At 57.7% G+C, this 14,507-nt stretch overlaps 1 protein-coding gene across 1 annotated transcript in view; it reads left to right on the top strand.

The window, feature by feature from the left end:
* Positions 1 to 12,864, top strand: part of KNDC1 (kinase non-catalytic C-lobe domain containing 1) — a 62,714-nt gene extending 49,850 nt beyond the window's left edge. Inside the window, exons 22-31 of the mRNA XM_048219226.2 lie at positions 1,816 to 1,929; positions 2,770 to 2,917; positions 3,031 to 3,210; positions 3,823 to 4,029; positions 4,608 to 4,690; positions 4,959 to 5,109; positions 9,742 to 9,864; positions 9,952 to 10,011; positions 10,800 to 10,957; positions 12,489 to 12,864. Of these exons, the coding sequence (XP_048075183.1) occupies positions 1,816 to 1,929; positions 2,770 to 2,917; positions 3,031 to 3,210; positions 3,823 to 4,029; positions 4,608 to 4,690; positions 4,959 to 5,109; positions 9,742 to 9,864; positions 9,952 to 10,011; positions 10,800 to 10,957; positions 12,489 to 12,720 (1,456 nt within the window). The 3' untranslated portion in view covers positions 12,721 to 12,864. The remainder of the gene's footprint in view (positions 1 to 1,815; positions 1,930 to 2,769; positions 2,918 to 3,030; positions 3,211 to 3,822; positions 4,030 to 4,607; positions 4,691 to 4,958; positions 5,110 to 9,741; positions 9,865 to 9,951; positions 10,012 to 10,799; positions 10,958 to 12,488) is intronic.
* Positions 12,865 to 14,507: the final 1,643 nt, after the last annotated feature.

Raw genomic sequence — 14,507 nt, 5'->3', positions numbered from 1 at the left:
ACACCCTAACTGATAAACAAGGTGTGCGTGCTCACCCTGCAGCAGGGAGGACCAGTCCCCTCACACCCAGGGTCACAGGGACCCCCAGGACCCCCACCCGACCCCTCCACCCTTGTGCCCACCCTGTCCATTGGCACGGCCACATGTCCCGCGTGGATGGGCCTCTCGTGTCCACCTGGTACGCAGGCACAGGACCTTCTGGCAGGTTCCCTTGACCCGATGGCTTGGCCCATTCCCAGGCATGGGGCACAGCAGCTCAGGGTCGAGTATAGACTACCTTCCCAGGCAGTGGTGGGAGGCCTCACCCAGTCTTGGCTTTGGGAGACCCACAACACACTTGGGAGCCCCCAAGGCCTTCTTTGAGCTGGAAGCTGTGGTGACCCCAGAACTGATGGTCAGGTGTCAGCAGAGAACACGGGACTGTCAGGGAACAAGGGAAGTCCCTAAGAGCAGGGGCCTCCCAGGCCTCCCAGGACAACAGCCTCTTGCCATGCACCCTGAACTCCCACGGTGGGCTGCACCTGGCTGTGCTGGGAGCCTTCCAGCAGCTGGGGCCCGGGTGTACCCTTTGCAAGATGGGCATACCACACACACACCAAGGGCTGGCTGTGTGATCACAGGAGACGTATGTGTGCATGTGTCTGCACGTGTGTGAGTGGAGTGTGTGTGTATGTGCATGGGTGTGTGTGTGCATATGTGTGTCTGGTGTGTGAATGGGTTGTGTTATGTATATGTGTGTGTGGTGTACGTGTGCATGTGTGGGTGTGTGAGTGGGGTGTTTATATATGTGCATGGGTGTGTGTGTGCATGTGAGGGGATGTGCATGTGGGAGTGTGAATGGGGTGTGTGTGCATGGGGGCATGTGCATACGTGCATGGGTGTGTATGTGTTGAGGGCTCTTACATGGTGTGTGTGTGTGTGTGTGTGTGTGTGTGTGTGTGTGTACGCGCACAGTACCTCCAACAAGGGGAGGGCCTTCACTCATGATGTGATTTATCCTCGCAGGCTGGGCCTGACCCCAGCCACGGCATCCCCAGCCCACAGGAGCCCCAGGGTAACCAGGGAGCTGGCCGCCCTCATTCTTCAGACACCAGATCTCTGCTCTGAAGCACCTCCCAGTGGCTTCGCCTGGACCCATGCACCTTTCTTGTTTCTGGGACTCAGTCAATGACTTGCATGGTGTCCCCTAACCTGGGGCACCCCTGAGGGTGGGGGATGCTCAGTGAACGGTAAAGACCCTCATTCCCTCAATTACCTGGTTTTGCCCTGAAGAAACTGAGAACTTTGGGGCACAAGTTGCCACTCTCATTTCTAACTCAGTGAGTTCCAGTTCGGGGGCTGGGGTCGCTGCCCGCGCAGTGCAGTTTTCTGGATAGGTTCTAGAAGCAGATAGTGAGGGTGCCTTAAAAATCGATGGTAAAGAAGGTCCTCCCACCAGACATGGTTGGGAGTCCCTAACGCTACCACTACCCCACATGCACCTTTAACCACTTCTCCAAGTGGTTCTCCTGTCCGCCATCCTCCTGGCAAAGGCACGCATGTACACACGCACACACACGGACCTCACGCACCTCTGTGCACTCTTTCACACATTTACCCCAGAACTGCTAACAAAGACTGCGGGCAGCCGGGCCCCCCGCACTTACCTGCAGCACAGGTAAGGTCTGGTGGGAGGAGAGGCCTGCCCGGGCCCCCCGGGGACTGGCTGCTCGGGCATGGGGAGAAACTGCGCGCCAGGAGCTGGCCGTGGGCCGACAGGGCGGCAGGACGCGCTGCAGCCGTGCCTGTGGTCTGACCGCCTCCTCTCCGCCCCAGCGACGCCTTCCTGGAGGGGTACGTACAGCAGTTCCTCTACACCTTCCGGTACTTCTGCACGCCCCAGGACTTCCTGCACTTCCTACTGGACCGCATCAACAGCACCCTGTCCAGGTACGGCCGTGGACCCAGGGACCCACAAGGGGCAACACAGCCACAGGGTGGACCCCGTGGCACCTCATTAGTGACTTCGAAGGGCCAGGGGGTCCCTGTGACTCTGATAAGGATGAGGGCAGAGCCTGGTAGGAGAAGAAAGAGCAAGGATAGGGGACATGGGGCCCCAGAGAAGGAAACCAGCAGTGGCAGGAGGAGAGAGAGGCCAGAGAGAGGCCACTGATGCTAATGGACACAGAGAGGGTGGGGGAAGGCCGAGGGTGGGGGCAGGGGCGGGTAGGAAGACGGGTGAGTGCCAAGCCCGCCAGCTACGGGAGATGGGGGAGGGTCCAGCCAGCCCTCAGCCTTCCTCTGCAGTACACAGGCGGCCAAGGGCTGGGGTCAGTGGAGGAGAGGCTAGATGGACATCATCTGCACTTCTCAAAAGCTAAGTCCCTGGGGGCAGGGACTCACAGGAGAGACCTCCACAGGTGGAGCCAAGCTCCCAGGCCACCTCTTGCGGAGTGCCCGCACCCTGTCTCCCAGACCCCTAGCATCTCGAGCCCTGGCTGCAGCGGGTGACAGGTGCTCCGGGACTGGGCGCCGGGCCAGGGCGGAGGAGAGGCAGCAGGTCGCCGAGCCCCGGGCTCAGCTGTGCAGCTACTGCGTTTGTCTCCCGTCCCTGAGACAGGAGGGTAGGGCTCAAATAGCCCTTAAAGACAGAGCCACGCTCAGACCCCACCGACGCCGCCTTGCTTGGCGGTGTGACCACATGCAACCATCTGCCCAAGGCAGCAGACAGGCCTCACGGGGCCGGCAGAGGTCCCCGCACGGCTTAGGTCTCCTCCCCTCTGCCTGCAGGGCCCACCAGGACCCCAGCTCAACCTTCACCAAGATCTACAAGCGAAGCTTCTGCCTCCTGCAGGCCTGGCTGGAAGACTGCTACGCTGTGGACTTCACTAGGAACACCGGGCTGCTGGGCAGGCTTGAGGACTTCATCTCTTCCAAGGTGAGCACAGGCAGAGCACCTGAGCAGCCCGCGCACCTCCGCGGGCGCGCTCAGGGGGTAAGAGCCGCCAGCCCTGTCTGGGTGGCGAGTGACCGCCCTCTGCATCTGCCCAGATCCTGCCCCTGGACGGCTCCGCAGAGCACCTGCTGGGCCTCCTGGAGGTGGGCACTGACCGGCGGGCCGAGGGCACCTCACGTGGCACAGACCTGGAGGACCCCAAGGAAGCCGAGGAGGACGCCAGACCTCTCAACGCCCTCTGTAAGAGGCTCTCAGAAGACGGCGTCTCCCGGAAGGTGGGGGCCTCTCCCGGGGGGGCCTCCCGGGCCGGCAGTGCAGCCCCCTGAGCCCAGCTCAGAGCACACAGAGCGCATGCACACACACGCGCACGCGTGCCTGTGAACACACGGACAGGCACACCCGCCTACACGTACACACGTGCTCCCCATGTTGCCAGTCCCAGGCACCAGCCCTGTGAGGCTGGCACTTCCTGCCCCTCTTCGCCCTGCACAAGGACAGGACAGCAGAGGAGCCCCGGCCAGGTGCTCAGATGACCTAACATTCCTGACCCTCCGGCCGGAGGTCTGGGTGGAAGAAACCATTGTCAGGAAATGGCCTGGGATGGGGGCCGGGTCTGAAGGGACCTGTCTATAATATATGGGGACAGCCCCAAACTTCAGTGGCTCTGTCCATGGGGGACCTGCTGAAATGACCAGGGCAGGTGTCCTTGAGCCAACACGGCCACAGGCGGGCGGGATTTGCTCTGTGGCTCTAGCCGAGCCAGTCTGAAGGTCCCTGGCTGGGAGCCAGCCTGGTCCTCCCCTGCCCCACCCCCACCAGGCTGCCCACCTGGAAGGGACCAGCTGGTACTGACGGCCCCTTTAGCACAGCCTGACCTTGCCCTGCAGAGCTTCCCCTGGAGGCTGTCCCGGGGCAATGGGCTGGCACTGCCGCACCACAAGGAGCGCCAGTACACCATTGCGTCTGCCCTGCCCAAGCCCTGCTTCTTCGAGGACTTCTACGGACCCTATGCCAAGGCCAACGAGAAGGGGCCCTACTTCCTGACCGAGTACAGTACCCACCAGCTCTTCAGCCAGCTGACCCTGCTGCAACAGGTGATGGGGGCCGCGTGGCCAGCAAGCCTGGAGGGCCGCTGGCCCCAGGATGGAGGGCGAGGGCCTGCACACAGCTCACCTGCAGGGGCGTCCCGGGGAGGGACGCTCTGGTGCTCAAATGTTTGCTGGAGGGACACGTGGAGGGCAGTGAATGGGGCCAGATGCACAGGCAGGGGGCGGGTGGGGACGGCGCTCCAGAAGCTCCAGAACCGCTCTGGCAGCACACAGACCACTCCCACTGGCGACCTGCTCCTGCGTTCCTGACACTCCCACCTCGCAAGCACTAGAGGGCGCCCTGCGGGCCTCCTCCCTCCTGGGGCCTCCGCTGCCACCCTGATCCCCACCCCCAGGTGTCCCTTTTCCAGGCATCCCACCCTGAGACACACACACACACACACACCACACACCGCCGCCATCCTGGGCCCTGTGTCACTCGGCAGGCGACAGTGGTGATGGTGACCGCAGTGACCCTACCTGCCATCACCGTGGCTCAGCAGATGGGGAATCCCCCAGAGATGCTGCCTTGCCCACCAGGCCCCTGGGAGAGGCCTGAACATCTGTGTCCTTATCTCTGACAGGAATTATTCCAGAAGTGCCATCCCGTCCACTTCTTAAACTCACGGGCCCTGGGCGTCATGGACAAAAGTGTGGCCATCCCCAAGTGAGTGTTCACCTGTGGGGTGTCACCCCAGAGTCCTTGGACAGATGGCTGGTGGCAGGGTCTTCCGGGCTTCATCTGAGTGTCTCGTGGACACTCGCGGCCAAAGGGAGACACGGGTGTCATGAACGGCCTCGGAGTCAAGCCCTCCCCTCTCGGCAGAGCCCATCCTGCCCCCCCCCCGTGGATCTGGAGAGCCCCCTGCAGCCCCAGGGCTGGACAAGGCCACCTCCACAGTCCTCGCTGTGATGTGCACCTGTGTCTCTTCCAGAGCCAGCTCCTCCGAGTCTCTGTCCGCAAAAACCTGCAGCTTATTTCTGCCCAATTACGTGCAGGACAAGTACCTATTACAGCTTTTGAGAAGTGCAGATGATGTCAGCACCTGGGTGGCAGCTGAAATTGTGACCAGCCACACCTCCAAGGTTGGTGCCTCCAGCCCCCATCTCAGAGAATGGTTTGGGGTAGAACTGCACGGGCACATGGTGCCTCCTGTGGAACCCCCAGTCGAACGTTCTTCAAGTGCAGGGAATCCATAGACTCAACCCAAGGCAAAAGGTAAATGTAGTGTCACAGCTTTTGTTAATGGTGACATCAGACACCATCCAGCTCTCCAATGTGCGCCACACTCTGATACATGCACAGTCTTACAGAAACACACCCCTTGACACACATACCTCCTCACACTCACACACTTCCTCACACACATACCCTTCTTACACTCCCTCTCACACTCACTCCCTCACATACCCTCCTCACACACACTCCCTCACACACATACCTCCTCACACTCACATTCCCTCTCACGCACTTCCTCACACTCCCTCTCACACTCACACATTCCCTCACACACACTCCTCACAAGTACCCCCTCTCACACACACATTCCCCCTCACATATATACACGCACACACATACACACTCACAGACACTTCCTCACACACATACCCTCTTCACACACACACTCCCTCTCACACATACCCCCTCACACACACACTCCCTCACATTCCCTCTCACACACTCCCTCACACACATACTCCTTGGTCTCACACACTCTCTTACACTCACATACTCCCTCTCATACACTACCTCACACACATACCCTCCTCATTCACACACTCCTTCACACTCATACATACTCCCTCACACACATACACACTCCCTCAGACACATGCCCTCTCACACTCCCTCACATATATACCTTCTCACACACACATTCCCTCACACACATACCCTCCTCACACACACACTCCCTCTCACACATACCCCCTCACACACACACTCCCTCACATTCCCTCTCACACACTCCCTCACACACATACTCCTTGGTCTCACACACTCTCTTACACTCACATACTCCCTCTCATACACTCCCTCACACACATACCCTCCTCATTCACACACTCCTTCACACTCATACATACTCCCTCACACACGTACACACTCCCTCAGACACATGCCCTCTCACACACACATACCCTCTCACATTCACACATACATACTGACGCTCACACTCCCTCTCACGCACATACCCCCTCACATTCACACACCTAACCCTAACCCTAACCACACACACACTCACACATATACCCCCTCACACTCACACACATATCCCCTCACATTCACACACATGCTCCCTCCCACACACACACACTGTTGCTTTCACATACATAATCTCTCTGACACAGAAACCCTCCTAAATAGCCCTGTTGCCCACATAGATCTTCTCACAAATTCCCTGACACACAGTCCCTATCACACACACACCCTCTCTCTCCCACACTCACACCATCCTGCTCACACACAGCCCCTCACACACTCTCACGCTCATGCTCAGGGTTCAGTCAGAGTGCGCTCCCTGGGGGCTCACTCCACACTCCTGCCTGAGCCAGGTCCCAGGGCTGGGAATTGTGACTCCCAACTGTCCCACTAACCTGAACTCTCCAAGACTGGGAACAACTTAGTCACTGTCACATCCCCTACAGGCAGTACAGTGTGTGTTCTCAGCCATTCTGTGGAATAAATGAAACACAGGTCAGCGGTCCACTCAGGGTCAAGCTTTTGCTGTTTTGGGGCCTCTTCTATGTCCTTTGGGCCTTGGCCTGGACTGCAGGTATCTCAGCCTGAACTTATCTACCTGCTTCAGGCAGGGTATTGGGCAGCCCAAGAGGGACAGTCACCTGCCTCAAAGTCAGCGCCTCCCTCCAGGTTGCCACCCACTCAGGAGTGTTGGGGGAGGACAGAGACCCCCAGTCCCTAGCACATCTGCACCTCCACCCGTCAAAACCCTATTGCCAAGGCCTCCAGTTTCTTACTATCTGAGGCCAGCAGTGGGACGGAGCATCACCGGAGTCCTGCTCACATGATGCGGCTGCACTGGCACGTAGAGGAATGACAGTCGGGACCACTGGGGCTCCTCCTGTGTAACACAGCCCCTTCCCATGGGGAACACCCACCACTCCATGGGCAGCAGCTCCCTTAAAGCAAACTCTGGCCCAAATAATAGGTCTCCTCAACCATAGTCCCCACTCCTGCTGCCCCTGGGCAGAGCATCACAGGGGGAACTCAGGGGTGTGGGGGACACCATTGGTCTGCCCCAGCTGCCCCAGAGCCCACAGAAGCCACCACTTCCTCATCAGACAGCAAAGTGAAGGTAAGTCTATTCCAGCATTAACAGCCGCTGCAATTTGTTTTTCTTTTCCTAATGTTTCTTCGTGTTTCCGCTCACCCCAAACTCATAGGGCCACCCAAAGCCCATTAACATATGCAGAGTTTTCTACTTTTTCCTTCTTGGGGGAGAATTTTCAAGCTTTAGGGGTTTGTTAGTCAACAGACTGACCTGTCTTCATTCCTGCCAGGATTCAGGAACAGGGAGCCTGGGCTCTACCCACTTTGTTCTAATCTACAACATTACAAATATCATGAGAGAAATCAAAATGTAGCTTCCCTAAATCAGGGTCTTCAAAGAGGGTTTGCGTGGCTGGGCTTCCCAAAGACTTCCAAGGAGAACTGACCAAGGACAATCAACAGTCACTTCGCGGACCTCAGCTTCCCAGGAGTATTCGTACACCTGAGCCCAGAGGGAGGACAGGCCCCCTCCCTGCCTGAGAGAGAAGGTGGGCTCTGTGTCCTGCATCTGAGGTGCCCTGCCCAGCGGGTCAGCACAGAGAGGCATGACACATTTACAGGCCTGTGTGGTCAGCACAGTGGAGCAGAATAACACACCCCGTTGTTGGCACCCAGCTTGGAAGGGCAGGAAGGACTCATGGTGTCACGGGGGCAGAATTTCCATTGTCATGAAAGGGCTCCCGCATCCCTGTAAGCAAATAAGCAATACTCACCGCATACAGGAACCAACGGGAGAAAGAGCCTGGTGGTCTCACCAGGAGTCGTGTTTCCAGTGAAACGGCACGTGGACCTCGGGCAGAGGTGTTTGTCACATTCCGACGGTATGTTTCACGTATTGTGCGTTGCTTACTGTAATGTCAGAACAATCCAGAAGACTGACTTACATTTGTAAACTGGGGTCAAGAAAATGGCTAAAATTTAAATTTTGAGCCAGAGAATACAATGGGACAGTCATTAAATGTCCTTGGTGGTAACCCTGCATTCCATGCAGATGACACCCTGTCGGGGCACAGAATGGAAAGACAAGGCGAAGAAGAAAAAGAAATAGTGTGAAGTTTGTCACCTTAAAGAAAAGCTTGTCAATGTTTTTTTTAGATGAATAATGGTGGATTTGAAGGCAAAACTGGATTTCAATTTATCAGATAGTCTTACAAGTGATAGAACATAGCAGCTGAAAGAAAGAAGCAGCCCAGATGTCCATCCACGGACAAATGGATGAACAAAATGCCGTCTGTCTGTACTATCGAATATTATTCGCCCTAAAAAGGAAGGACGTCCTGATACAGGCTACAGCGTGGATGAACCTAAAGGACGTTACGCTCAGGGGAATAAGCCAGTCACAGAAAGACAAATACGGCGTGATTCCGCTCTAGGAGGTCCCCGGAGTGGCTGCAGTCACACGGCCAAAGAGTAGAAGGCTGGGCGCCAGGGGCTGGGGACAAGGGATGCGGAGCAGGGGTTTCAGTTTCACGAAACAAAGAGTTCTAAGCTGTGACACAACCAGGGGAGTGTAGTTAACACTACTGAGCTTTATTAAAAATGGTTCAAGAGTAGATTTTATATTACGCATTTTTTAACCACACTTTTTTTAAAAACAAAAATGTGATGGAACAGTTTTATCTGAAAGTGTTGGAAAGTATATTTTGCATCTATTTAAATATATGAAGAAAAAATTGGGATGTCAACTTAAAACGTATAAGTGAGTAAATGTTTTTCAAGACCCTTTAAGAGGCACCCAAGCCGCACACCTGGGGGGCCGCCACGCTGAGTGAGCGCCATCTTCGTGACACTCGATGGCGTCGGAGTCGCGCACACAAGGGCAAGCCCAGTGCAGAGGCATGTGGTTGGGACCCACAGGCACTGTCCCCTCCTGAAGGGTGGCCCCGGCCCTGGTGACAGTTCACAGGGTGAGGCAACTGGCTGGCTAAGCACAGAGGGAGCGGTGGGACCCGTGGCACCAGACCCACCCCACCCCCAGCCCCGTCAGGCTCTGAAACCGGTCCCACGGTGCACTCCGGTGGAAAATGAGAAGCTGCCTGTTTGTTCCCTGTCTGGCACTAGATGCATCCGCTCCCTCTTCCCCAGCTGGGGGCGCCCTTCTGGTCCTGAAGCTGTGCCCCCCCCTTCCCCATTTGTCCCACTCCTAGAGCAGAGTTTTGTCTTGGGAGTGATTTTACTTTTGAAGAGTGAGGTTGACTTCACATCTTTATACTTACGGGGCACTTGCCTTTCTGTTCTGTGTTTTCAAGTCACGCCTGTCCTCCTGCCCCCTCACGGCCACCCTTCTGAGACCTGAGCCCGCTTGCCCACCTGCTTCACACCCTCGCTGCCCGTGTGCCTGTCACCGGGTTACTCTGACGGGCCCCAGAGGCTCTCTACCAACTTGTCTTTAATCGGAGGACCTTGAGTATGGCCTTCTCTGCTTTCAGTTGCAGGTGAATTTGCTGTCCAAATTTTTGCTGATTGCGAAATCCTGCTATGAGCAAAGGAACTTTGCGACAGCCATGCAGATCCTGGGAGGCCTGGAGCACCTTGCCGTGAGGCAATCCCCTGTGAGTCACCCCGGAGAGCCACTGGCCACGAGCGGGCATGTGGGCACCAGCGTGGCCGCTGGGGGTTCACCTGTGCTTTTCTTTTAGGCCTGGAGAATTTTACCCGCGAAGATAGCAGAGGTCATGGAAGAGCTGAAAGCCGTGGAGGTACTGGTCCTGCGTGAGCTTCTGGCGGCTCGTGTCCACTCGGGGCTTCCCCCACAGACGCACTCTGCACACCTCCGAGGGGCTCACCAGGCAGAGCCTGCATCACGGCCCCCAGACCATGCAGCACCCCCCACCCTCCCGCCCTGAGCTAGACCAGTCTTGCCCATCTCCCCACCCGAGGGGCAAAGACCGCGGGGCCGGTGCACAGGGTACAGGTGCCCAGAGGACCAGACTGAGCTTAGCTGACCCGCTGGCCTCCTTGCTTCTCTCAAAGTGCAGAGGCAGCCTCATGAGATCATAAACGAGGAAACACTGGGAGGCTGGCATTTCCCCAGATGAGGTCTCAGGAGCAGACTGCAGCAGAGGCCTGGCAGCTCCCGCCACAAACACAGCTCTCCCTGGGGGGACCAGAAACAGGTTTCTGACACTAGAAACAGGTCCCTGAAGCCCGGCAGCCTGGGTCTTGGCCTCCTTGGGGCAGCTGGGTCACCCAGCTTTTTTCCGGAGCCCAGAAAGAGTAAGTTAGGAAACAAGTTTGCCATTTCTGGTGGCGGGAAGTGTCCAGCTTTCCGATGGGTGTCCGTGTTCCGTGGTGTCTGCAAGCTTCAGACGTCCAGACTTTCCGCCCGGATCCAGTCATCCCAGGCATAGTGTGGGTTGGATGTAAATCAGTGCTGTGTAGCCTCCTTGCAGGGGGAATACTAGAACCAACCCGGACTGGCAGCTGAGCATGCTGGACTGACCTCTCACCCATCTCCCCCTGCCCACACCCCTGGCTGGGCCCCCAGGTCTTCCTGAAGAGCGACAGCCTGTGTCTGATGGAAGGCCGGCGCTTCCGGGCCCAGCCCACGCTGCCCTCAGCCCGCCTCCTGGCCATGCACATCCAGCAGCTGGAGACCGGGGGCTTCACCATGACCAACGGCGCCCACAGGTGGAGCAAGCTCAGGTGAAGGGGCTGTGCTCCCAACGACCCCGTGGTCCCTCGCCCTAGCGCTATCGGCACAGCACCCGTGGCCAGTCCTCAGCCTGGTCCGGTGGTGCCGTGGTTCCCTGCCCAGCACCCCTGGGGGCCCAACATACCTGGGAGGTGCAGACTGGGAGCTGCTTGTGAAAACCACCTTGGTGACCCCGGACAAAGAGGGCCATGCTCATCTCTGCCTTGGAAGCCGCAAGCAAGCCAGTAGAAGCCCTGCCTCCAGCTCCTCTCCTGGGGGCTCCAGGCCTCATCGGAGATGCCCCCCATATCTCACAGGCCAGGGCCAGCCCTTCTCCAGAGGCCTGCACCCCCATAGACTTGGAGCCACCTGTTCTCCTTCCACCCCTCTGCATCACCCACACGTGCAGACGGGTGAGGCTGGTCAGCCCAAGGTCCAGCTGCACACCCCTTAGGGTCAAGGGCAGACCTCAGCAGGCACGGCCCAGGAGACCCGGAGCCCAGCGGCTCCAACCTCGTTTTGGTGACCAGCTTCAAAAGCTATTTAGGAAGCACCACAGCACACGCTGGTCCGTGTCAGCAAAATGGAAACTAACAATTAGAGGGAAGGCCACAGTCCAGAAGGAGCGTGGGCAGAGGTCCAACGATGACTCTTCTTCACTCTGTCTTAGGTCTGGGTGTATATGCCTGTTTGTCTTTTATTTATTTATTTGAGGGAGAGAGAGATGGGCGGCGGGGAGGCGCAGAGGGAGAGGGAGAATCCCAAACAGGCTTCACTCCCAACGCAGAGCCACACAGGGGGCTCGATCTCAGGACCTGGAGATCATGACCTGAGCTGAAATCAGGAGTCGGACACATAACCGACTGAGCCACCCAGGCACCCCGCATGTTTGTTTGTTAATGACCAAAGTGTCAGGATGAGAATATCTGTCTGTGAAGCCCACGGCCTCCCCCAGGCAGAATTACTGACTTCTGCTTCGTGGTCCCAGTTTTCTTGGATGACCCCCAAGGGTGTGCTGGTCACAGTCCAACTTCCAGCTCTCCGGGGAAGCGAGCCCCGGTCCACAGCACAGGCCGATGCCCCGGGTGTAAATACTTCCGTGATGGTGGCTCCTGAGCCGCCATCATGATGTCCCTGAACACAGAGCTGGGGAGAAACATGGGCCCATGACCCCTGGATACACCCTTAAGTGACCCTGTATCTATCTACCTCCTCGGTGGGCCCTCAGGGGCTGACCCCGGGGTGTGGTCACGTTGGAGCCCTTAGCACCCATCAGGCCCAACACAGATTTTCAGTACATGTTTATGGACTGAAGGGTGGCTGGATGGACCAACGGACAGAGGGATGAACAGAGGGATGGATGGAGTGCGGGTGGGCAGACAGGCCTGAGTACTGAAATGAGGTTGGGCCTGGTGAATGAATACAGAAAACTCACCCCAGAGCTTGTACTGGAAGAGGTTTGGTTTAGATACTTCCCGGGACAAGGTGGGAATTCACAAGCACGGGCTTGAGCAAACTAACAGTTCGCTTCTCCCAACGCAGAAACATAGCCAAGGTGGTGAGCCAGGTGCACGCGTTCCAGGAGAACCCCTACACGTTCGCCCCCGACCCCAAGCTGCAGTCCTACCTCAAGCAAAGAATCGCACGCTTCAGCGGGGCTGACATTTCCGTTTTAGCAGCAGACAACAGGGCCTCCTTCCACCAGATCACCAGCGAAAAACACTCCCGGAAGATCCAGGACAAGTTACGGAGAATGAAGGCCACGTTTCAGTAATGGGGATGGCGGGTCTGGCGTGGATTCCAAAGTGAGGACAGACCTGGAAAGAAAGGAGGCACCCGCTTGCTGTCCCAGGCCCAGAAGGTCCCCGCACACAGCACCTGCTGCTCTAGACTAGGGAGCCCGACAGCACAGCGTAGGAGCCGGGGCTCGGCCTGGGCGGCGGGGGGCATGCCCGGGGGGCACTGGGAGGCAGAGGCTCAAGGGCCTGGCTGAGCCGGAGAGGACGGGCTCCAGTGGAGGTCGGGGTGTTTCTGCTAGTGTAAAACTATATTTAAAAATTAAAACAGAAATAGAATAAATGAACTCCCCAGGAGCCACATACCTATTTACACTTCTTAGAGATAAACCGCTCTCACCCAAGTCCCCAGGGATCCCGCCCCCCAAAACCCCACACCCACCCACCCTGACTCAGACCAGTGTTTTCATAAGTCTGCTTATGTCTGCCCAGCAACCAAGGACCAAAATGACCTCTGACCCCCATGCCAACCACAGGTTCCAGGGGTTTCCAAAACCTTCCCCTGGAGCCCTAAGGCTTCTCAGTGGCCCAGGCCCCAACCTGGGTCCACATTCCCATGCCCACACCTCCTCCCTTCCACCCAGACCTCCCCCTCACCTCAACTTCCCCACCCCACCCCCCTGGACTTCCCCCTACACTCTCTCAGACCTCTCCTCACACCCCAGACTTTCCCTCCACACACCCCACATCCCCTGACCCCTCCTTCCAGACCCCCCTCTAGGGCCCAGCTCAGCTCACCCCCATTCCAGCCCACATGGGCGTGCCTGACTCTTGCAGCCATGCCCCAGCAGGCCTGATGGGGTCTCCGTCCTGGCCCAGCCTCCTGCTGGTGAGCACCTCACAGCACCACACCGGCAGCCCCCCAGGTGCCCGTGGCCCCGTGTGCCCTCCACCCTTGCCAACCCCCACCACTTAGAACAGCTCCCGGTGTGGCCTGCAAGGCTCTGCTTCCTAGCAAAGCACACAGGACACAAACAGCAGCTCCAGAGCAGACTCAAGGCCTCAGGGGCGCTGAGAGCATCCCCCAGTCCCACCTGGTGGCCCGGCGGCCTCAGGCCGGGGCCCGCGGCCGTCCGCCTTCAGCAGCCATGCATGCGCTGCCCACGCCTACGCCCAGGCTCCCGCCGCTTGCCTTCCCAGCGCTTTGCCAGAGCGGAGGAGATGACCTGTGCTGCCTGGATGGTACCCAGCTCTTCCCCGGGGCTCTGTTTCCACACAGCGAGGGCTGGGCGTTTGCTCAGCAGGTGGAAGACACCCTCGGCCAGATGTACAGGGACCAGGAAGGTGCGGTCGCATCCCTCACGACAGGGAGCTCAGACCCGGGCACCGTCCTGGGCACCACCGTCCTCACGTTGCAAATCGCTGGGAGACCCGAGGTTGTTCTCTTGCTTCCAGAATCGGTGATTCTTTAGAACAAGCAGCTAGTAGTATTTCTGGGAAAACTGTTACTTGTGATAAAATGCTGAGCCTCTCACGTGAAGATGTGTTTCCCACATAAATGCATCTAAGACGTCTAGAATAGAAGAGGGACCCGGTGCTTCCCGCCATGCGGCTGCGGGGGCTCGGCTTCCGTACGAGGGTTACGTTCTACTAAGCAACACGCGCGTTCTCAGAGCCTGACTTTAACAAACGTAGTGTCACAGAGCCTGAGACTGAGTTCGTGTCTGGAGCAGATAAACATTCCAATCGTAACGATTTATTCACGGGGAAGTGACTGGGCTTTCAGCTTACGCACGACTCTGCATGTCGCCCGAATGTCACTGGC

The sequence above is a fragment of the Ursus arctos genome, unplaced genomic scaffold (assembly GCF_023065955.2).
Source record: "Ursus arctos isolate Adak ecotype North America unplaced genomic scaffold, UrsArc2.0 scaffold_7, whole genome shotgun sequence".
Taxonomy (NCBI): Eukaryota; Metazoa; Chordata; class Mammalia; order Carnivora; family Ursidae; genus Ursus; species Ursus arctos.
This window is presented reverse-complemented; position numbering and strand designations above follow the sequence as displayed.